Source organism: Toxorhynchites rutilus, chromosome 1 (genome assembly GCF_029784135.1).
Source record: "Toxorhynchites rutilus septentrionalis strain SRP chromosome 1, ASM2978413v1, whole genome shotgun sequence".
Lineage (NCBI taxonomy): Eukaryota > Metazoa > Arthropoda > Insecta > Diptera > Culicidae > Toxorhynchites > Toxorhynchites rutilus.
In genome coordinates, this window is record NC_073744.1 from 149,618,169 (window position 1) to 149,641,906 (window position 23,738).

General features: G+C 40.1%; 1 protein-coding gene across 10 annotated transcripts in view; it reads left to right on the forward strand.

Annotated features, from left to right (window-relative positions):
• Positions 1 to 23,200, forward strand: part of LOC129763540 (armadillo segment polarity protein) — an 83,355-nt gene extending 60,155 nt beyond the window's left edge. For 7 of the 10 annotated variants that reach the window (XM_055762715.1, XM_055762713.1, XM_055762714.1 and 4 more), the window contains 4 exons: positions 6,773 to 6,997; positions 7,213 to 7,485; positions 13,954 to 14,047; positions 21,521 to 23,200. In XM_055762715.1, coding sequence (XP_055618690.1) covers positions 6,773 to 6,997; positions 7,213 to 7,485; positions 13,954 to 14,047; positions 21,521 to 21,768 — 840 coding nt within the window. In that variant the 3' untranslated portion in view covers positions 21,769 to 23,200. Of the gene's footprint in view, positions 1 to 6,772; positions 6,998 to 7,212; positions 7,486 to 13,953; positions 14,048 to 14,367; positions 14,849 to 21,520 lie in introns of those variants that run through there. The other 3 variants (XM_055762721.1, XM_055762717.1, XM_055762722.1) reach the window with 3 other exon arrangements.
• Positions 23,201 to 23,738: the final 538 nt, after the last annotated feature.

Consider the following 23,738-nt stretch of genomic DNA (forward strand, 5'->3'; position numbering starts at 1 on the left):
ATCGCGAAGTCATTAAATTGGCTAAATCGACTAAATCGAGGAGTGAACATTTCCGTGAGCGGCATACTATCGATCGGCAGAATCATAGAAATCGTCGTAGTTAAACTAAGTAGCGGAAGCTGCATTTGAAGATGTTGAGAACGATTAGGGCAAACCCGGGGTGTCGGATCATGATATCGCCAAGAAATTCGATGCCAGCCAAAGCACCGCCAAAGGGATTCGTCCGCGAGAAATATTTCGGCCTTTTCAAGTTTTATTCCAGTAAGCAACCAAACAGGACACTGAAGCAGAATCTAGTGACTAAAAGACGTTTCCGGAAGTTGTACAATTAGGTTCCAAAGTACAAAGTACGAAGAATCTTTTTCCTAGATACTGGTCGAGGTGATGTCCCTAGCATGTTCAAATTCGTTTTCACCGATAAATTCGCAAAAAAAAACTTACGATCTGGCAAAGAATTTCCGAATGCGGACCAGCATCAAAGGTTTTCGTGACAAGCAAGATAGTGTATGAGTGGGTTGGAAGTCGATTTGGCGAAGTGGTTTATGTCCCCGTATCTCTCACGCTAAAGGTCACGAGTTCAATTTTCACTCCCAACATTCTTCCTTCGGAACTAAAGTAAAACCATGGTTCGAGTAACGGACCAGCCAAAGGATCAAGTCACTATAATACAGCAAAATAAGACTCAGATACAAGTCACTATAATACAGCAAAATAAGACTCAGACACAAGTCACTATAATACAACGAAAAAAGATCAGATATTTGAACTAACATCTAACGAATAGTCTTAGATTTTTTGCTGGTTTGCTGGTGCGAGTGATGTAGTGGTGAGCGTAACTGTTATATTTTTTCATGCCTCTTATATTACTCTATTTTGAATGATGGTCCCGCAACAATCCATTCAGGCAAAATTCCAATCGTCAGTGCAGACTCCAAACTTATCTAAACATAAAACGTATTTATTACAATATTAGATAGGACGAACAAGAGATCACAAAATCTTCATGCGTTGGTCATTGGAACTGGCAGTTACAAAATAAGAGAATAAATAAAATATGATTTATTTTTGGATGTCGAAATGTGACTCGAATAAATCTTATCAAATAAATATCTGATATTGTACAAGTGCCTCCGTTAAGTGCGTTTTCGCGCTATTCTACGTTGGATCTACAAAGCGTCAGAAATACACATTACACAGAAGTAAAGGGTGTGTCACATCAAATTGCATCAAGGAAAAAACGCTGTAGAAATTCGCCCAGTAGACCGATCCTTTTGAAAATTTTAGACAGTAAAATAAAAACTATTAAACAACTTTTGGCATTTTCATTTTATTCATACTTCGAGCCCAAGCCCGTATGCTCGCACCTTCCTCTTTACCCCGTCCATAAGGTTCTGTACAACGTCAGGTTGTAGTTTTTTTTGAACAGAAATCCATTTTCTCTTTAAGTCCGCCTCCGATTTGACAACTTTTGGGTTCTTCCGGAGGGCCTGCTTCATAATAGCCCAATATTTCTCTATTGGGCGAAGCTCCGGCGCGTTGGGCGGGTTCATTTCCTTTGGCACAAAGGTGACCCCGTTGGCTTCGTACCACTCCAACACGTCCTTTGAATAGTGGCACGAAGCGAGATCCGGCCAGAAGATGGTCGGGCCCTCGTGCTGCTTCAATAGTGGTAGTAAGCGCTTCTGTAGGCACTCCTTAAGGTAAACCTGCCCGTTTACCGTACCGGTCATCACGAAGGGGGCGCTCCGCTTTCCGCAAGAGCAGATCGCTTGCCACACCATGTACTTTTTGGCAAACTTGGATAGTTTCTGCTTGCGAATCTCCTCCGGAACGCTGAATTTATCCTCTGCGGAGAAGAACAACAGGCCCGGCAGCTGACGAAAGTCCGCTTTGAAGTAGGTTTCGTCGTCCATTACCAGGCAATGCGGCTTCGTCAGCATTTCGGTGTACAGCTTCCGGGCTCGCGTCTTCCGAACCATGTTTTGCCTTTCGTCGCGGTTAGGAGCCTTCTGAACCTTTTATGTACGCAGGTTCTCCCGCTGCTTGGTCCGCTGGACGAATGAACGTGACAAATTCAGCTTATTGGCGACATCCCGGACCGAACTTCTCGGATCACGTCTAAACTGCTTAACTACGCGCTTGTGATCTTTTTCACTGACGGAGCATCCATTTTTGCCGTTCTTCACCTTCCGGTCGATGGTTAGGTTCTCGAAGTATCGTTTTAGTACTCTGCTGACCGTGGATTGGACGATTCCCAGCATCTTACCGATGTCCCGAAGTGACAACTCCGGATTCTCGAAATGAGTGCGCAGGATTAATTCACGACGCTCTTTTTCGTTCGACGACATTTTTCCAAATTTACGAAAAATTGACAGTGAAGCATGGCCAACGTGATCTATACACTCTTATCTGATTATAAGCGAAAGCTGAAGATATAATTCCTAAAAATTAAATTTCTACAGCGTTTTTTCCGTGATGCAATTTGATGTGACACACCCTTTAGTTGGGGACTTTCCTGATTATTCAATTTTCACCAATTCTAAAATTGTTTCCAGATTGAAAGTACAGTAATTTACAATTAGTTCGACATTTAGCTAATTGGACGGACATGTAATGCGACATATTTAGTTGGACATTTTTGTAAACATAGAGATTCAAATTATGACCCCACATTGAAAGTCGACACTGTACCACTGTCATCGCAAATGTGTCGCATTGGAGGCGATTTACAGGTTAAAATCGCCTCCAATGCGACACTGAGTGGTGCTTCGGCACGTCGCATTGAATGTAATTTACTGTACAACATGTCACAAAGCTGGATGGGAAGAAATTTTCCAACTGTGAAAGCTGTGGCGAGTGGCAACAAATCGCTAAACAGGAAGGTTTAACCGAACAAGATGGGGATATCGAGGGATAACAAAACAATAAACTCTTTAGATTGAAGATAATTTTTTGATCCTGAAAAGGACCCTTTTAGCCGCATGTGAATCCAACGAGCGAACAAATCGTAATGAATGTATTTTTTTGCCATCGCTGCCTTTTAACGCTCATTCGTTCGTCTCGTTGGACTCGCCCCTTTGGCTGAGTCTGCCGATTTGTCTCTATCCTGTGAGTGTGTACCGCTAGAGTATAAAACACGCGGACCCCAGAAAAATATCTTATTTTCTTTCAACCCGTAAACCCGTGTGGTTGTATGGCATCGTTTCACATCACATCGCATCAACGGATTGGTGCCGGAGCACCAGTATACCTAATAGCGGTTATAGAATTTCGGCCGCCGGAGTGCTCGAGTTGACTTGCAAAGCTGCTCACGACAATAAGAAAACCCGCCTACAGAACAGAGCACATTCGGTTCGGAGGCAACGACTAGTTTCAGCGAGTGGCAAACGCAATCGCAAAACAGCAGCAGGTAGATGAAGGAAAAAGTTTGTTTATACAGACTGCTTTGGTGGCAAAACCAGCCACCGTAAAACACCGCGCTTTTCAGGGCCATTAAACCATTCAAAGAAGAGCTACTAAAAGTAATTCACAATACCAATGCATTCTAAGACATAATATGACATATAATATAAACTGATTTATTTTGTTTATGCTTGTTCTTGAACTTATTGGTGGTTGGGGTCTTTTAAATTGATCATTCAGTTTTCACAAACCCATGCTTGGTTTCCGAATTAAAAGTGGCTTCAAATTACAACACATTGTATGCAGGATGGCATTAACGAATTTTCTCGGTAGCAAGAACTGCTTTCTTTGGTTGATAACTAATGTTGAAAATTGACTGACGTTACATCTGCATTGTATAGAAAATTAACTAAGGAGCAACATGATGAGCTATGTATTTCCTGCTGCTCTGTTCTTATTTTAAAGGACTTTAATCCGAAGGTCATCCGTCCCTGTATTTACTGTTGGTGTTTCAGAACGCTTCTAGCTCGTTTATTTCTCGACAGAGTTCGTCTCCAAAACCTCAGTTCTTTTTCATTTTGATTTACTTTGTTTGCGGAGACTACAAATCTTACAATTCATTCGTCTCCGAAACCACAGTTTAAGGTACGGTAATGTGCTCAATAGTGAAATATATGATAGTGAATGAGCTGATAACCACCTATGCATTCCCTATCACAGCCATCATTTTGATTGTACGATATGTGCATACGCCGAAAGATGCCCGGCGTTGAACATTTAATAAAAACAAAGCCTTCAGAAAAAAAACAAGAATCAAGTTTGTAAAAAAAACGCAAAAACACAAAGGTCCTTTTTAGAACCCGCAACATGTTCATAAAGAGTAAACAGTAAACTAATCCATTTTTCAGGTAGATAGGTAGGTATTCACGTAGGAGAAGAAAATAAAAAAAATATATTCGAAATATATATTAAGCAAAAGCTGTCCCCTTTGTATAGTCCTACGTCACTCCGGTTATGTCCCCGACATTACCCACCCGTCTTTTTGACGTAGGACTACGTCTTTCATTTCTATACCGGGGTGTAAAATCAAAGTTTCGAAAACAAAAGCGTTACGCCGGAGACCGAGATTTTGAGCGTGGATAGCTCCTAAACAACTAAACGAAATGGTATGATAAGCACTTCATTCGGAAGATAAAATGTCTACGCTTTATATGCTTGTTACTTTTTCATCCAAAACTTGTTTCAATAGCCTTAAAATTGCATTCAAAACCGGCTATTGAAATCACCAATCGGTATATAAGCGGGCGCCGCTCGGAAATCTACTCAGTTATAATTGAGCAGCGGTTGAGGTACCATCGCAGGAATGAATGGATGTTTCCCTAACACAGATTCCAAAATCATGGAGCCTGTGGAAATCGGCATTCTAAAATAGATGCAAGCAGCGAGTACTTTTGTACTCGTTAGCGCTTTTGTAAATTGAAATGTTTTCCTAACGCAGACCTCAAAACCATGGAGCCAGGGGAAATTGGTATTGCAAAATAGATACAATCAGCGGATACTTTTGTACTCGTTTGCGTTTCTGCAAATCGGAATGTTTCCCTAACACAGACTTCAGAACCATGGAGCATGGGGAAATCAGCATGGCAAAATAGATGCAAGCAGCGGGTACTTTTTTACTCGTTTGCGTTTTTGCAAACCGAAATGTGTTTTCCCAACACAGTTTCCAATGAGTTGGAAAAATCGGCATTCCCCCTTTGGTGCTTTTTATACCCCCAGGCATTTTTACACTCCGGAATGCGTTTTGCTAACACGGTCTACAAATGCAACGCTTTGGCTCGGTTATTCAAGTCTGCATGCCCCTCCATGTCGCCAGCTCACTGAATTTCTACGCATACCGTTTTATGATTAGACAAAATGTTGATAACTATTTGCTGCGATAACCACTATCATAATGCATGAATTGACCTAAATTAGGATTTGTTTGCAATTGAATTCGTAAATTGTTTCATTCATTCACTAGTTTAATGAATAATTTAATCAATAGTTCTGCGCAACGGTGATATCGTACCCAATGAGGAACATACGAAGTGCGATTATTGCTAATTGAAAAAACACAAACGATTACTAACCCATCGGTAGTCCTACGTCAAGCTTGCGGTTATATCATAGGTATAACCCATCCATAGTTTTTAAGCATAATTTCAACATTTGAATCGCATCTTCTACGATTAAATTTTGTACAAATGCTAACCGAGATAGAACTAGTGGCAGCAACTGATAATGATGATGTTTTCGATTATATTGGCTTTGAACTTTCTCAGTTCATTCGTCTTTAGTCTTCGTTCTAGTCTTGAAGAAGGCCAACTTGGAAAACCGAACTCTCAGCATTGAAAAACGTCTCTAGCTGGATGACTGATGAATCGTGAACGAACGAAGCAGAAACATGCGCGTTCTATTTTAGTTCTGGCTGTGGCCTGGAAGTGAATTGTGAATTGGAAGCAATGCTACTGCTGGTTCTACTGCCACTGTTGCTGCCGATGTTATAGCTGCTGCTGAGGGATTTACTGTCGCTGCCGTTGCTATCGCTCCTGTAGCTGATGTTGGATTTGATTACTCTTCTTCTCTTTCGGTTATTTTTAATGACTGGCAGGAAAGGAAAATTACACAGGTGTGGGGCTCCCGATTCAATGTGTCGTTTCTCGTCTTGCGATGATATGTTTCACTTTACTTGTTCTTTCCCATGTATGATATCTGCATTAAGAAAAAATTGTTTCATGTCGAGCACGAATGTTGTTATTGGGTTCAAATTCCGATCGGTCAAGGATTTTTCTGGGTTGGAAATTATCATGATATGCTTTGGGTTTGCTGCCGGTCTTGAAGTATCGGCTAGAATTAGGCATGAATTTGCTCAGCTGTTATCACAGTTATCGGAATTCTAGTAAAGCGAAAATTCATTTCCGCTAATACCGGGCGTAGGTATTGGGTTTAATTCCCGATCGGTAACGTATTCAGGGTGTCGACTACCTGGGAAATCCTTGAAAATCATGGATATCAGGGAATTCAAACAATGTCAGGGAAAATCAGGGACCTGGTATTGTTGGGGTTTAAAATTTTATTTACCACGGTATACACTCCAACACGAGACTCCCCTGTTGATTTCTAGTTTTGTAGTAGTTAAATGTGAGCAAAATGAACCTCGAAAATCTTGCGGTGTTATAAATGGTATTTCCTTACATTTTCTCTATCAAATTTGATAAATATAAAATTCATAAAAGTATATTTTAATTTATGTATGATGATGCCTAACATAATTTTTTGAAAACAGCCACATTTTTCCTTGAGTTTGATGTTTAACTAATTACTGAGGTAGAACGGTAATATGCCTTTCCAGCAACGCTCGTCGGTCGCCACCAATGGTTCGCAGGCCCCGAGCGCGTACGCAGATGGCGTCCGCATGGAGGAAATCGTCGAAGGCACGGTCGGTGCCTTGCATATCCTCTCGAAAGAAGAACTCAACCGACAGCTCATCCGCCAACAGAACGTTATCCCGATCTTCGTGCAGCTGCTGTTCTACAACGACATCGAAAATATTCAGGTGAATATATGGATACATTTTTGTCCAAGTGAGAGCAAATGTGGTTTCGTGCCTTCCCCGACTGTTGTAATTTCTGGGACGTGAGCATGCGCACCAATCGACTCACCGTCTCTCAAGTGGGCGTGATTCTCTCTCTCTCTCTCTCTCTCTCTCTCTCTCCACATAAACATAACAAGTGTAATAACACATTTTCCCCTTAAATTTCCCGATTGCAGCGCGTGGCTGCCGGCGTTCTGTGCGAGCTGGCTGTTGATAAGGAGGTGGCAGAGATGATCGAAGCCGAGGGGGCTACCGCACCGCTGACCGAGCTGCTCAATTCAGCGAACGAAGGTGTCGCCACCTACGCGGCTGCTGTGCTCTTCAAGATGAGCGAGGACAAATCGATGGACTACAAGAAGCGCTTCTCCAGCGAACTCACAACGCTACCCGTGTTCCGCGACGACAGCATGTGGAACAACGGTGAGCTTGGGATAGGGCCGGATCTACAGGTAAGCACTGGAAACTCGAGCAAAACTGAATGAAAATCAAATTAGAAGAGAGGGAGGTCTCCGATTGTGTACATATATAATTTCCAATCGCTTCGACGATGATGGCGTCGAGCAGGCGCGCCAAAGGGTGGTATGCTAGTTATGTCTTTAGTTATCTTGTACTGTTGCTGCTACAAGGGGGATTCAAAATTTGTTTTGCAAAATATTATTACGTTGCTATCAATAAATTTTGTTTGCAATCATCTTTTCCATGGTTTAGAATCCGGATGGTATGGGTGTGGACGCTGTGTGCCCCGAATGGCCGAATGGTCAGCCATTAGCATGAAGGGGGTTCGAGTTCGATTCCCGTTCTGGTCGGGGGATTTCTCGTCAGAGAAATTTCTCCCGACTTGCACGATGGTCACAGGAATTCTAGAACTCGTCACTCAGATTTCAAAGCGTACTTTTTGGCATAGAAATCTCAACCTAATACTATTGAAAATTACGCAAGTATTACCACGTTGAGATGGCGAAGTTCTCGTAGGAACGTTAGAAAAAAAAATAAAAGAAAAAGGGAATGGCTGCTGTTGAAATATAAATATAAAAATATATCAAGATTCACATCTTCAAATTCTAGTAGATCTCCAACAGATGCATAGTTATCATATCTTCTTATTCTTCGTCTTCTTTTTCTTCTTATTCTTCTTCATTGTTTTACGGAGGCTTTAAACTTTACAGTTCATTCCCTTCTCATAGTTATGTGTGCCTCATAACATAAAATTCAATAAATATTGATAAACCAAATTTCAATATTGTTTCAATGATGGATTGGGTACAGTATTCGTTCGGCAACTGGGCGAGAAAGGAAGCCCAGTATTCAGATATTGCCTTCAGTTCACGCAACGAATTCGTTTTTATGTCTTCAATGCTGTCAAAACGAGTCCCACGAAGCGTTAATTTGAGTTTCGGAAATAGGGAAAAGTCACAGCCATGTTTCATGTTATTATGCGTAAGATGAACGCGGGATCAGAGTTTGATCGTTCATGCATGACCTCAGCCACTTGATTGTGGGAGGCGATCTGGGGTAGTGGTAACATCCATACCTCTCACGCTAAAGATCACGAGTTCAATTCTCACTCCCGACATTCTTCCAAAAATGGAAGTAAAATGACGAACCAGTGTTTGAAAGTCACTATGATAGAGAAAAAAAAACCCACTTGATTGTGATGAAACCTTTGAAGATAATAGAGCTTTTTGGGCACTGGTCGTGATGCAACTTTTTTCATGCCCAAAACATGACGAACGGTCTCGTGAGAAATATTTAACTCGCGGGCTAGCTCACTCAAACTTGAATGATTATTTCGAGCGCCATTTCCTTTTGTTTTGTCGATGTTTTCATCAATTGAAAAAAACGATGGTTGTACTCGACTTGGCATATCGTTCATCTCTTCTCGGCCGTCTTTGTTGACAGTTGAGTACCAAATGTATTCTGTAACATTTTCAACGTTTTAACACAAGAAATTTTGTTTGCGACAAAAAAAAACTTCACATGATATATTTGCCCAAAAGAATTGTCCGGATCAAAAATCGCCAAGCAAAAAGCGGCCGTCTTTGAAATAGTTGAGTACCAAATGTATTCTGTAACATTTTCAACGTTTTATCACAAGAAATTTTGTTTGTGACCAAAAAACTTCACATGATATATTTGACCAAAAGAATTGTCCAGATCAAAAATCGCCAAGCAAAAAAATGTTAACTTGTTTATGATGACGTTGTAAACAAACTAGACAAACAGATCGCTCAAAATTGACATTAATACTAATAAGAGAATCAGCTTAAAAAATTGAAAATGTTCAACGGGAATATTTAAAATGCCAAATTCCCAGTATATATTTGACAGAATGTATCACAAGTTTTGCCTTTTGACGTAGGACTACGTCTTTCATTTCTATACCGGGGTGTAAAATCAAAGTTTCGAAAACGAAAGCGTTACGCCGGAGACCGAGATTTTGAGCGTTAATAGCTTCTAAACAACTGAACGAAATGGTATGATAAACACTTCATTCGAAAGATAAAATGTCTACGCGTTCTATACTTGTTACTTTTTGATCCAAAAACTTGTTTCAATAGTCTTAAAATTGCTTTCAAAACAGGAAATCCACTCAGTTATAATTGAACAGCGATTGGAGCATGTATTCGCTGTTGTGGTGAAGCTCTTCGTTTATCATGAAAGCGCGGATGAACGGTGTCACCAAGAGCCTGTTTGTGCACCTTAGGCCAGACATGAATCCATCAGGAGGAGAGTGATGCCACAAACGGTTCCCCGGGAAGATCTCGAAGCAGCCGCTACACACACACACATACACGCGCGGAATTCTTTCCGTTTGGATGCCATTCAGCATCGAGAAAGATCCGGAAAATAATCTGCCAGTTCCTCTGGGAATTTAAAAATACATTCATGTGAAAGAGTTTATTTGAATGTTTTCTATCCATGTAACACTGTGACCAAATATGTTTCAATCAAGTGCTATTAACAGGTGGTTATCGAATTAGTATTAACCACTGGTGGGCTTCCAGTATCGAGGAAAATGTGGAAATATCCAATCGTTACTGAAAATAATCTGCCAGTTCCTCTGGGAATTTAAAATTACATTCATGTGAAAGAGTTTATTTTAATGTTTTCTATCCATGTAACACTGTGACCAAATACATTTGGTTTTGTGATTTTTCAATCAATCGCAATTAACAGGATAGCTTCTGAAGATTATTCTTCCCCATCAGTAGGATATTTCCGTATCCAATATTGTATGCGCCCGCAATCGATTATTGCTCAGTCGCCGAAAGTTCCGAGCTCAGGGAGTTCATTCCCCTCTAGTTTGCTTCCAAATTGCCATCGTAAACCACGCCTTCTCTCGATTCAATCACGCACAAAAAGCATACTTAAGCGATATTCTGGTGGTGAGACACATTCATTTTTCGTGAGGACATCGACAAGACAACATCGTTGCTGAGGATGCTGGACGGCGAAGGATCGAGATCTGCCCTGAAACGCAAGCAGTTTGTTTGAAACTGTGAGGGAGCACAGAGAAGCCGATCCTTCAGGAGAAGAGAAGGTGACCATCGAAGCAGCCGCTACACACACACATACACGCACGGAATTTTTTCCGTTTGGATGCCATTCAGCATCGAGAAAGATCCGGAAAATAATCTGCCAGTTCCTCTGAGAATTTAAAATTACATTCATGTGAAAGAGTTTATTTTGATGTTTTCTATCCATGTAACACTGTGACCAAATATTTTTCAATCAAGTGCTATTAACAGGTGGTTATCGAATTAGTATTAACCACTGGTGGGCTTCCAGTATCGAGGAAAATGTGGAAATATCCAATCGTTACTGAAAATAATCTGCCAGTTCCTCTGGGAATTTAAAATTACATTCATGTGAAAGAGTTTATTTTAATGTTTTCTATCCATGTAACACTGTGACCAAATACATTTGGTTTTGTGATTTTTCAATCAATCGCAATTAACAGGATAGCTTCTGAAGATTATTCTTCCCCATCAGTAAAATATTTTCGTATCCAATATTGGATGCATAAAACCTTGTACCTCCAACGTAACGCTCTCGTTTTCGAAGTCCCCCAAATATTCATTTATTCATTCATTCAGAATGAATTCAGATTCAACTTCAAACAAAGGATCACTGAATCAACGATAGTCCTACGTCACCATTGCGGTTATACCATAGATATAACCCACTTTCTGTTTTTTGGTTTGATTTGGAACTGTGTAGATGAGTTCATTGATTTTTGAACCTATGTATCTCCTCGGAATTGTGGTCAGTTTCCCTCAATTCTATTCAAACGATTTGTTGAAGAGCTTCTCCGGAAAGCGACAATCGTAGATACGTAAATTTTAGCTACCTCTGAAAGTCTTTCATTTTTGTGAACGAGGCTGCCTTCAGGAAGATGATCCATTCATGTAATCTTTCAGCGAAGGGAGACAATTCGATCTGAGGAAGTTTGACATCTGACGTCGTTGTGCGATTTTCCTCGGTATCTTCCGTACGTTACTGCATTAAGTAAAGCCTTGATTCGGCAGTAAAAGCTTCGACTCCGATGAGGATCATGGCATTTTCAACTTTTCGTTTCCTCGTCACATCGTCTAATCTTGCTCGTTGTACAGTCATTTCTTTCTCGGATTAGTCTTCGACAGTTTATCCACGATCAAAGTGATATTTTCTTGCACTTCACAAACCACTCTAAATCAGCGGTACTCATCCTTTTTTCAGAGGGACCACAAACACGTGTCTGTCATGGAGTCGCGGGTCACAACAAAAATTAAGAAAGGTGGTATCCAACCCAAACCAGAAATTCAAGAATTAAACTATTCAGTACATTTGGTATCACTGACAAGGGCTGAGGAATCAATGCTTTCACTGAGTGAGCGTTTCGCGAAGCAATAAAACACCAATTTGCGCAGATTTCCGATGTGTTTGCGTAATTTTTCGAAGTAATTGAAGATGGGTGATTCATGATTCATTCTTGTTCTCGCGAGAATAATACACGAGATTTGTGTCCTTTTTCTCAATGCACGTAGCGCACTCAGTATGCATCGCAAGTATTCTTCTCGTGTTAAACACAACATGGCCCGAGGCGATATCATATTTGTTCTCTCATCGCCGCTCTCTTTTTGATAATACACAAAATTGTACGCCTATGTGGATGGTATGAAAATCGACGTAGTACGTCCTATTTTATATTTCTCTTCTGTTTTGCGCCTGCCCATCATTGCAAGCTCTACATTATACTTACTAGGCGCATATTCTGAGAATGCATTCCGAGGCGAAAAAATTCGCATGTCCGGTAGCTAAATATAAGCTGAAGTTGGTAGGGACGAGCACAATATGTATAGTGCCTTCACGGCCATCCAACGACTCCATCCGCTACCAATCATGACTTCGATGGACTATCAAGTATTTTTCTAGATTTTTGATATTTCAATAGCTTTTGAATACTGGTTTGAAAAGAGCTTTGTAAAATAGTTTTTTGGTAACAAAAATCACTCATACACCTTTTATCTTTCGAAAGTGATTGTCATACCACTTCGTTCAGCCTGTAAAGAGATATTAACACTCGAATGCTTGCAACCCAAACTAAACGCTCTTGTTTTCATAGTTAGAGACTTACACCCCAGCACAGATGCAGAAAGCATGACATGGAAATCGACGCGGTTTCTTCACCGAACAAATTTTTGTTTGTTTGTGATATCTATCTACTTTTTTCATCAAGCAAAACAGCTGTGTCTGATATCAGCATTGAGAAAAACTGCTGTTTACTATCTGGAGCTAGACTGTGACTTGAATAATGATGATCATGGTTTGAATTATAAAGACTTAAAAAAAATTCTCAGTTCATTCGCCTCTAGCCTTGAAACAGGCCAATTTGGAAACTAAACTTAACTTTTGATCTTAAGAAAGACCATTTGGAAAACCTCGCTGCCGTCTTGTCGCTAGCTGGATAATTGATAAATCGGAAATGGTGTGAAATTGCGAATAGCTTGTCATTACACAATAAATTGGAGGCGATCTGGCGTAGTGGTAACATCCATACCTCTCACGCAGAGATCACGAGTTCAATTCTCACTCCCGAATTTTTTCCAAAAATGGAAGTAAAAGTGACGAACCAGCCGAAATGTGCTTGAAAGTCACTATAATAGTGAGAAAAAAAACCCCGATTTTGTCTACTGCATCATGGATGCGTACCACCATAGACCTCCTCCTGCGTCAATCATCAAGAAGCTCGGCCCCGTGTTTGTCGCATACTAAAAGCGATCGTACTCCAACACGGTTGTCTCAGTACGGGGTAGTTTCCCAACGCCAGAATGATTTTGTCGGTAAACGGTTTAGTTTTGGAACAATAGGGTGCAGTAAATTTACCTTGAAAATCTGCGAAAAATGAGAAATCCTCAATCAGCACTGAAGGACGGGATAGAGACTAAATATCAGCAACGCTTCTTTTAAGTTTTTACAGTTGTCTTAATTAGCCGCTTTCATTTTCGTATTTGTCAATATTATATTAGCAATGCTTTACACTCTACTGAAAATGACACCATCTCACATTCCATACACCCATAAAATGCACTTATTCGTAAACTCGTTGCTGCAATAATTGGCTTCGTTTGTTAACCTTGAGTATGGGTTTTAAAGAAACGATTGGAAATTTATCTAATATGTTTGATACGGTGAGCGGTGGACGTGCATCAACCGGATACTTTTAAGTTACATTTATACGAAATTGTTTGATTTATTACGAAAAATTACTTATCCTTATTTTTTTATTTTTTTTCATTTTCTATGGTTTACTTTTCATTTCGTCACAACTTGCAACAATATTTGTCCACAATCACGAACTACACATATTGAACCAACCAACCAACCCCCTCCAATCAATGTCATCTGGCACCATATGTTGTCACCACTGGTAACAGGACATACTTTCGCCCGATCAGGCGTATGAGGGCCTTTACGGACAAGGTCCCCCCAGTGTGCACAGCTCGCACGGTGGTCGTGCATTCCAACAAGGTACGTAGTCTGTCAGTAGGGCTTTTCCGCGCTTCGTACGGCAGCATCAATAATCGAGAAGAAAAAAGCATTGCACTTGTGTCTGCGTAGTCCAAATAATCTGTACATATATTCCATTAACCTCGATCAAATCCGAATGTACATTTCCAGCGTATTTTACCCCTTTCTCAGTAGGTATATAACTAACACAGTATTTCAGATCAAACGATATAATACCGGGGGGAATTATAACACTCTCTTTCTCAATCCGTCCTGCAGAAGTCGACTTGGAAGTATTACTATTTCCTCTTCTCTTTCTCTACTCTTTCGTGTATTTTCAGCTAAACCAGCCTAACATATATCATCACTAAAGAAGCAAAAGTTTAACAAGAAATGATCACTAAAATGCAGTCAGTCAACTACTCCCGTTTCATTCCTATATAGTCTCTTCCTCGTTCGTTTTCACCTAACATCCCCGTTAATATTAGGATTTAGCGCCGCAATTGTGTGAAAATCATTGACGATTCAATTTTTTTTACAATATATCTTCTTCCGTCTTTTGCTTTCTTTCTCCCTGCCTCCCCTTTACATCTTTCGTTAGCCATTAATACAAACAAGTGGTAGAAGAAGAGAACCAAAAAAAATCTAACGATTATGAATAATTAAAAAAAAAACAAACAAATGGTGTAACAAAAAATCGAGTTATTTGTTGATGCAGAAGGACTGCTGCAAAGAAGATTATAGACGCATTTTTAATAACGGCATGAAAATACCCATAAAAGAAATGCTTGATGAGAAGAAGCAAAAAAAAACAAAAACAAACTAAATTGAAAAAGGACATCATAACAAACGCGTTTCTATCAATCGTGTGCGTGGAGGTGCACAACGGCGCGAGCGAAGCAACTCTGGGGAGCCACACTGTGTAGAAAACATCAGAATGACGCCCCACGTACCTCTTCCTCTCTGGCTCAAGCGGAAAACTTATTATTTTCAACATAGGTGACTATTGATCCGAGTGAAACATGGTTTTCCGTTTTCAAGAAGCATTTTTTTATTTGCGCACTGTTTGGTTTTCGATATAGTTTTCCTTGTTTTGATTGCAACAATAAAAAATGCCATGCCTTTTGGATTGATCACAGTTTTAGTACTTAAACCGAGTTTCGCACTTTGTTTTTCTTTATTGTAAAGGATGAATTTCATGTCAACTCGACTGCAGTGAAACGTTGTGGGTGTAAAGACATTGGTCATTGGAGCCTCTTTGCATACTTGAAATCTCCAACAAAGAATTCGATGACTTTTTAAAAGGGTCAAAGTATATTCCTTATTTTTTTATTTTTAACAAAAAATTCTGACTCAAAAATTATAAAAATTTAGATTCAAATTTATTTTTCTCAAAAACTTAATTTATTAAAATTCTCACAAAAATTATATGATTAGTCCATACAATTACCAACAAGTCATCCATACATCGGAAGATGGGCACTTTTATAGGAAAAAAGTTTTTCTAGCAACAACTTTTTCATGTTTTCTTTGAAAAAATTACAACTTATCCTAATTTTGTTCAAAGTCATGATAGTGATATAGCGTATTCGACAAAGTTTTAAATCTCGTTGAAATATGAAGTTTTATCGAAGACGTCAATTTTCTATCTTTTATAGATTTTGGAATATTTTTTTATTGAGACTTCTGAAAAACAGTGTTTTCACATTTTTATTTTATCACCGGGGGAGGATGGAATGCGCCACCCAATGCAAGATCGTGTTTTTTTACTCGAGATCTTCAGCGTGAGAGGTGCGGATGTTAACCACTACGCCAGATCGCCTCCTCTCTGCAAGATCGTGTTGATAAGGGCAGCCAGATGGGTCTCCTCCTACCACTGGTTTTCGACAAGAAACTAGCAGTCCTGGATACGAACACCGAGAGTATGATTAGATTAAAAGGAGTTTCTACAATTTCGGCGCAGACAGAGGTAGCTGGTGTTGATGGCAGGTGGTCGGAGACTGTCTGTAGTACCTTGTTATAGATCGGTGTCAGAGGTTGCCTCCAGCCAAACACGTCAGCTCGAGGCCATAGGTGAGGCGACTGCTGATGATTGCTTTGGTCACCCGTAGCCTGATCTTTCTGTTGGTGCTTCGGTGCAGTTTGGAAATAATTTCCAACAGATTTAACCGGGTGGCACAACTCTTCTTAACTTCCTCGAAATGGCAGAGGAAGCTAAGTTTGCGATAAACCAACACTGCAAGGATCTTCAACGTTTTTCAGCGAGGGATGTTGTTTTTGTGTAGCTGTACCCTGGAGTTGGACCCTGATGTCTGTCGCTGCGTATCACCATATAGCCACTCTTCTGCGCTGAAGGTCTAATTCCTCTCTCGATCGTCCACCGGCCTGTGGCATTGAAAACTGCCTTTCTCATGACGCATGGAATCCTATGAGTGTCACCCACTGCCATCAGACGAATGTTCTTGACGAAGTTCAGTAATTTACCATCAACGCCTCAATCTGCCAGAGTTTTCCGCACTGACGGAATCCGAGTTCTGTTGAACGCCTTTTCCAGGTCCAGTGTTACCATCTCTATGTTCTGACGGTTCCTGTTGGCTTCGGTTGTCACGTCTCCGAGGATCGCGAAGTAGTTGTTGGTGCCCAAATCTGGTCGGAAGGCGAACTGTCGATAGACAAAATCGTCATTCTTCTTGAATGAACATGAGGTCAAGGAAATTGGACGGTAGCTTTCACGTTGTTGCTGTTTTGGGCGATAGTTGGCATGGGTATTACAAGGTGTACTCCACAGGTCGTTATAAGTGCTGAGAAGGACGGACTGTCCGAGCAGGGACTGCTGTTTCAGCATATTATAGCCGACACCGTCAGGGCCAGTTGATTCACCTTTGGCGGAACGGGGGAACGGATTATTAGGACGACTCACAGGGACCTCAAAATTCCTGACCGAAGTGATATCGCTCCCTTTCGACGAATGAAATCGGGCTCATATTCGGAGAAGGAGGACATGGATCCCGCAAAATGTTCCCCGAGCGTGTTCGAAGTATCTGCCGAATCGCTGAGGGGTATACCATCCACCTGAAGGACGGGGATGTGTGGTCTTCTCTTCCCATTCAGCGCGTTTACTCTGCGCCAAAGATCTAGAAAACCATTCCAACGGTCAAATTTCGCCTTCCGGATTAATTGCCGTACCCTGATGTGTTGCACTCGTTACCTGTTCATGGCAGCTTCGTTCATCGGGTCTCCGACTGGTTGTCGGCAAACATTTTTCTATTTAGAAACATGTCAATAACATGCCAAACGCGAGAATTGACACACACATATGTCATATATTTCAGAAACTATAAAAGATACCACGGGGTGAAAAGTCCCGGGATTTGTAAAAGAAAACAATCGTTCTTTGGGCAAAGCTGCATTTATTCTTCAACATAGTTGCCTTCGAGGACAAAACACTTGGTATAGCGAGTTTCCAACATTACGATTCCCTTTCTGTAGTACCAAACGTCTAAGTCAGCAGTACTCAGCCTTTTTCACTGAAGGGCCACAAACTAGTGTTAGTCAAGGAGTCGCGAGCCGCAAAAAAAACAAATAGAGAAGCGTGGTGTCCAAGGCCGAATGCATTGTCAACGTAGGGCTACAAAATAATAACCGGTGAGGAACATTATAAAAATTCAAGACTGAAACTCTTTAGTATAAACATGGGTAGCACTGACAAGGGGCGATAAATGAATGCTTCCACTATGTGAGGAAACGAATGTATCGCGAAGCAAAAAAACGCCAAATTGAACAGATTTTCAAATTACCTCTCAGAACTACAATGAATTGTTGATTGCTCGCTGTCAAGAGCGGCTCTGAAACACTAGTAGTTTGTCAGTACCTCTTAGTAAAATTACATTGCCAATGCTTCCAAAACAACGCTTTCAAGAACACTTAGAACGGCAACAGAAAACCCAACCGAATCCGGTATGTGGTGGGGTGGCGACGTCGACAGCATCCACTGCGGAACATATTTTCAGTTTCGGTTTTCCACTGAAGAACGTAGTTCTTATCGCTGAAAAATACGCCGTACTTACGCGATACGTTCTTCTTAATATTTATCTTCTGCTGCGTTTCTGCCCGTCAACTCAAGCTCTGCAATATGCTTACTCCGCACATATTCTCTGAATGCATTTTGAGGCGAAAAATTTTGTACGTCCATTGTGCTTTCACGGTCATCCGATGACATGCATCAACCATTGACCAATCTTGACGTCGGGTTTTGTGATTTCAATGGTTTACTTTCAAAGCAGCTTTTGAACTAAAAAAAAATTTTGGTCAATAAGCAACGAACATTACCATACACCTTTTATCCTTCGTAATGGATTGTTTAACCACTTCGTTCACCCGGAAAAGTCGCATCTCAAACGTAACGCCTCTCGTTTTCGAAATTCTAAACTCACACGCAGTACATATGCAAAAATGGCTGAAAAACGTACAAAATAGTTTGAAATAATATAACACCAGATGGGCCAACCAGAAAAGCCCACCGGGCCGCAGGTTGAGTATAGCTGGTATAAGTCTTCGGAATATAACTCAGTGCCACTTTGCAGACTGCCTGTTGGACTCGGGAGTGTGGTAATGGATCCACGTTTCATTCATTGTCACAAAACGTCGAAAGAAGTCCACTCGATTACGCTTCAACAACGCTAAACCGGCTTTTGAATTATCAACACGCCGCTGGTTTTAGTCGACGGTCAGCAAACGCGGCACCCATCTCGCGGATAGCTTTTCCATGTTGAAAATCTCGGGCAAAATGTATGTTCTCGTTCTTTTGAAATGCATACGACCTCAGCTAACCCGCATAACTTCACTTTACGATCGTTCAAAACGGGTCGATGCACTTGTTCTACGATTTCTGGATTTGTAGTCTCTTTTGGCCTTCCAGAGTGAGGTGCATCTGCGGTGCTTGTGCGGCCCATTTTAAATTCACTAAAGCACCGGTAAACTGTTGTTCTCGAAGGAGCAGAAGTGGAATAACATTTCGTAAACCACTGCTTTGATTGTTCAAGAGTATTTCTCTTTTTCCATTTCCTATACGATTGCTCAGATAGTGAGAATTAAACAACTGTAGTTTGTCAACGAATAAACGAAATGTCATGAAACTCAACACATAAGCTAGTGACAGATGAACCCGTCGAAATAAATATTATTCATTTTTTAGTGGCGCCATCTGTTGAAAAATCCCGGGATTTTTCAGCACATGTAGTAGAAAGTTGACGCTTCCGACAAAACTTCATATTTAAGGATGATCTAAAACTTTTTTTTTTAAGGATGAACTAAAACGAATACACTATCTCTACTTTGAGCTATCTTGACTTTGACAAAAAAATTGTTAATAGATTGTAATTTTTTCAAAGTAATCATGAAAAAGTTGTCACTAGGAAAAATTTTTCCCCGCCAAAGTGCCCTTCTTCCGATGTGTGGACAACTTATTGGTAATTGTATGTACTATTCATATAATTTTTTTGATATTTCAAAAAAACGTTTACTAGAAAAATGAGTTTTTTGAAATATTGTTATTGACGTAGGGCTACGTCCAACCGGAATATATGGGGGGAGGGGTGAAATGAAAATCTAAACACTGAACATATAGGAAAAAATGAAAAAAATTCAAATTCTTATAACCCAAACATAGAAATATTTCTACGCATCTATAAATATGAATAACATTTTATTTTTCTTGAGATAAACAAATGAATAATTGTGAAATCCGAGCATTATCCAAACACTTGAGCTGCCACGTTTTGATTGGTCCAATTTGTGCCAGATTAACAGCGGAATACGGTTTCCCCAACACAGACTTCAAAACCAAAGGGAAATCGACATTGCAAATACATGCAAGGCGGTGGTATTTCGGTTCCTTATGCATATGTTTTTTCTCTAACACGGACTTCTAAATCAATATGTCTGGGGAAATCGCCATTGCAAATACATGCAAGCCGGGACACTTCTGTTTCATAAGTTCATAAGCATACATACGTAACGGAATGTTCCTATCACGGACTTCAAAACCAAGGTGTCTGTGGAAATCGGGATTGCAAATTCGTGCAAGCCGGGGGCAGGGTTGCCATAATAAAATCTGTGTTTTTGGTCTCAAAAAATCTTTTTATCTGGGTTTTTTCTCAGAATATCTGTATCGAAATTTGTATTAACCCTTTGCGGTCGTTTGTCTGCTCTCAACCACCACAGCAAAGAAGTATACTAATATTAAAATTTATGCAACAATATATCAGTTCACACTTTTTCTGATCTGAACGAATTTTCATGTCTTGTGAAATTAGAAAAAGAAAGCAGTGCTACAGACTTCATATGATTGTCAAAATGGCTCTCATTCACACTGATTCGAATGCTATATGAATAAAATTGGTTAGTTGGGGAAAAATATTATTGAGATCGAGCCATAACTAATATTGGATCGTTATTTTGAAAAAATCTGTGAATCTGTATGAAAATCTGTAATCTGTATCTACATATTCTTGGTTTTAAAAACTCTGAAATGAAAAAAAAAGATTATTCTGTATATATTGTAACCCTGTCCGGGGGCCCTTCTGTTCCATAAGTACGGCATTGCGAATGCATTTTGCATGCATGTATTTTTGTTATCCGGAATGTGTTATACTAACACGAACAACGAAAGCGAGTACGAACACATCACTCATTCAATCAATGATTTAATCAATATAAGCAAATGATTTAATCAATATAAGCAAATGATGAAGTCAACGATAGTCCTACGTCAATCTTGCCGTTATGTTCTTCTTTTCCTTTGTTCACGGAGATTTTATATATTACGACTTATTCGTTATTTATGTCTTGCGATTATATCATAGATGTAACCCATCCTTTTGTTTTAGTGTAATTTTCTTAAAATTATTTTGTAATTTTTTTAATAAAAATTCAAACTATTTCCTACATTTCCTTCTTTGATCAAATCTAGGTCTTACTTTGATCGTCTATGTCTTACAGTTTTTGAGTTAGAAGATTTCGTAAAAATTTAAGAAAAAAAACTTTGCCTTTTTCAAGAAGTAGTCTATTTTTTTGAGATTTAATAATGATGATGTTGAATTAAAGAGGCTTTAAACTTTTCAGTTCATTCGCCTCTAAGGATGAGATTTAAAAAATTCAAAGTTGCTTAAATATCCAATATCATTACACCCGCAACGTTTCACAGCAATTTGGGATGGTGCTGTCAACTCATAAGACCAGTTGTCATTAAATTCGTCAAAGCTAGATAAAGTACGCTATAGGTTTGATGATTGAACGTTTTTGTTATGATTGGTCCTGCAGACAAATTCGTAGCTTTTTGTTTGCACTGCGGTTACGGTTTTGGGGGATGCAGTTGCGCTCTGTATGCTTTTCAATTTTTTTTCAGTAGTGTGTATAGAAGACAAGCAGCACGAATAGACTACCCTTTAACGCTTTCCTCTCTGTCCCTTTTCTTCCAAATATAAAAAAAACCAGGATATGACACACTGCCGATAGATTCGATGCAGGGTTTGGAGATCGGCGGCAACGGTAGTGGTGGCGCTAACAACGGCAGCAACGGCAACGGTGGTCCACCGTCCGGCCAGCCGACATCGCCGTACGCAATGGACATGGACGTAGGCGAGATGGATGCCAGTGAACTGACTTTCGATCACTTGGATGTTATGCCATCGCCGCCACAGGACAACAATCAGGTGGCCGCCTGGTACGATACTGATCTCTAAAGGGCGCGCGCTCGCCGCGGTAGATCGGATCCGAATGCGAATGCGCATGCGTGTGTTCTGACGCAATCTTATTCATTTTAAAAACAGCATATTTTGTTTCGCCTTATAAACACACACAAACATTTTAATCTAGATTTAGTAGTGCTTCCAACTATTATATTGATGAGAACGAAATCCGCGGAAACATTCGGGCAGCTAATGTTTTGTTTTGTTTCTTTTTTGTGATACCAATTTTGAACTGATTTCAAAGGCAGCGCTGATCGGATCAATTGCGGTTGGAAGTATATAGCTTTTACATAAATGTTTTACATGAATGCTTTATGATTTTAAGCAACAGTGCAAAACCATCACATAATTATATTACATAATTATTGAAAGCGAAATTCAAGCAGTCGCTCAAAATGTTTTTTTAAACTTCAGCTAGATCCATATATTTATACAAACCGATAAAAAATTTATTTAATGTACTGATGTTTACTACCGCAATTCAACGTTGTTGTGCCGACCGCGGAAAATACGAGCGAGCCAATTTTGGCTCGCCAGATTGGAAACAAAGATTTTATAAGGAGGAAAAAAGAAATGAGTGGAACTCCAGTATTGCAACTAGAAAGCAACGATTGCGACAAAATCATATTGAATCTAAAACAATTAGAATAAATGTTATCATACAGAAAGGAAAATTCGAATCACAGACGAACACTGCGGATGGAGGGCGCAGCTTGCCCGAGTTAGTTGCAACAGGCTGCGTCATCTTGGCGGTGAAACCGAACAAAAATGAAGTAGAAAAAATCACTCAGCTAATTATTGATTATCTTTGAAAATCTGTCAGATAGAGTCATACATACACAGAAACAACACATACACACACATTCAACAAACGAAAGGAGCTAACGAGAACCTTCACCGATGAGATGAGTAGCAAACCCCAATTTGTAGTTTGGTAAGATTATTAGATGGAAACTGTGTAATACTGTCACGCGCGTATCTTGTTATTACTATAGAGGATTGATCAGGCACACCCTCTTTTAGTTTTCGATTATCGCATCCGGTCAGTTCCCGTTTGTACTCTCGCCGCCGCTAAACGCCGCCTTACACACATCGTGTGTACAATTATTTTCCCCCGGTTTGTGCTTTTATCATAAGCAATCGCTGAGACGATCTTTTTTTTAAAAAAAACATTCTTTTTGGTACATTTATTTACATAAACAACTAACTCAGAAAGGGCACGAACGGGCCACGGCCAGAAGTTGCGGTGCTTTCTGAGTAATGATTCAGAGGGAAGAAAAGTTGAAAAGTGAAAACGATTATTGCGATTTGGAGCGATTAATGAATTATTAAAAAAATATTAAACATTATATGATGAAGCAAAACTTCCTTTCAGTATATAAGAAAAACGTAAGGAGAAAAATATATTAAAAACTATACAAATCTAGTATCGTGCAGCGGTTCGTTCCATCAGATGACAGCCTAACGCGAAAATGCAATAGCGTTTGAGCGCTTTTTTTATTTTACACTTGAAGCTCTATTCACTTATAAACTGGATGCTACCCAATGGTTGTCGGTAAACTCGGGAGGGGCCACTACCTTGATGATAGTAGTTTTGTACGGGAAGAGCACCATCCTTGAAGTAATTCGATTTTCGGAGAACCATCACCATCTTGGTAGAAGCTGGACACGGGTAGCCACCTGCGATTTAGTAGCTGGAACTTGAATAGCGCAACTGGACACGGGTTTCTTCTTCTTCTTCTTCAATGGCACTAACGTTCCTAGAGGAACTTCGCCGTCTAAACGTAGTATTACTTGCGTCATTTTTATTAGTACTTAGTTGAGATTTCTATGCCAAATAACACGCCTTGAATGCATTCTGAGTGGCAAGCTCTAGAATACGCGTGATCACAGTGCAAGTCGGAGGAAATTTCTTTGACGAAAAATTCCCCCGACCAGAACGGGAATCGAACCCGGCATGTTAG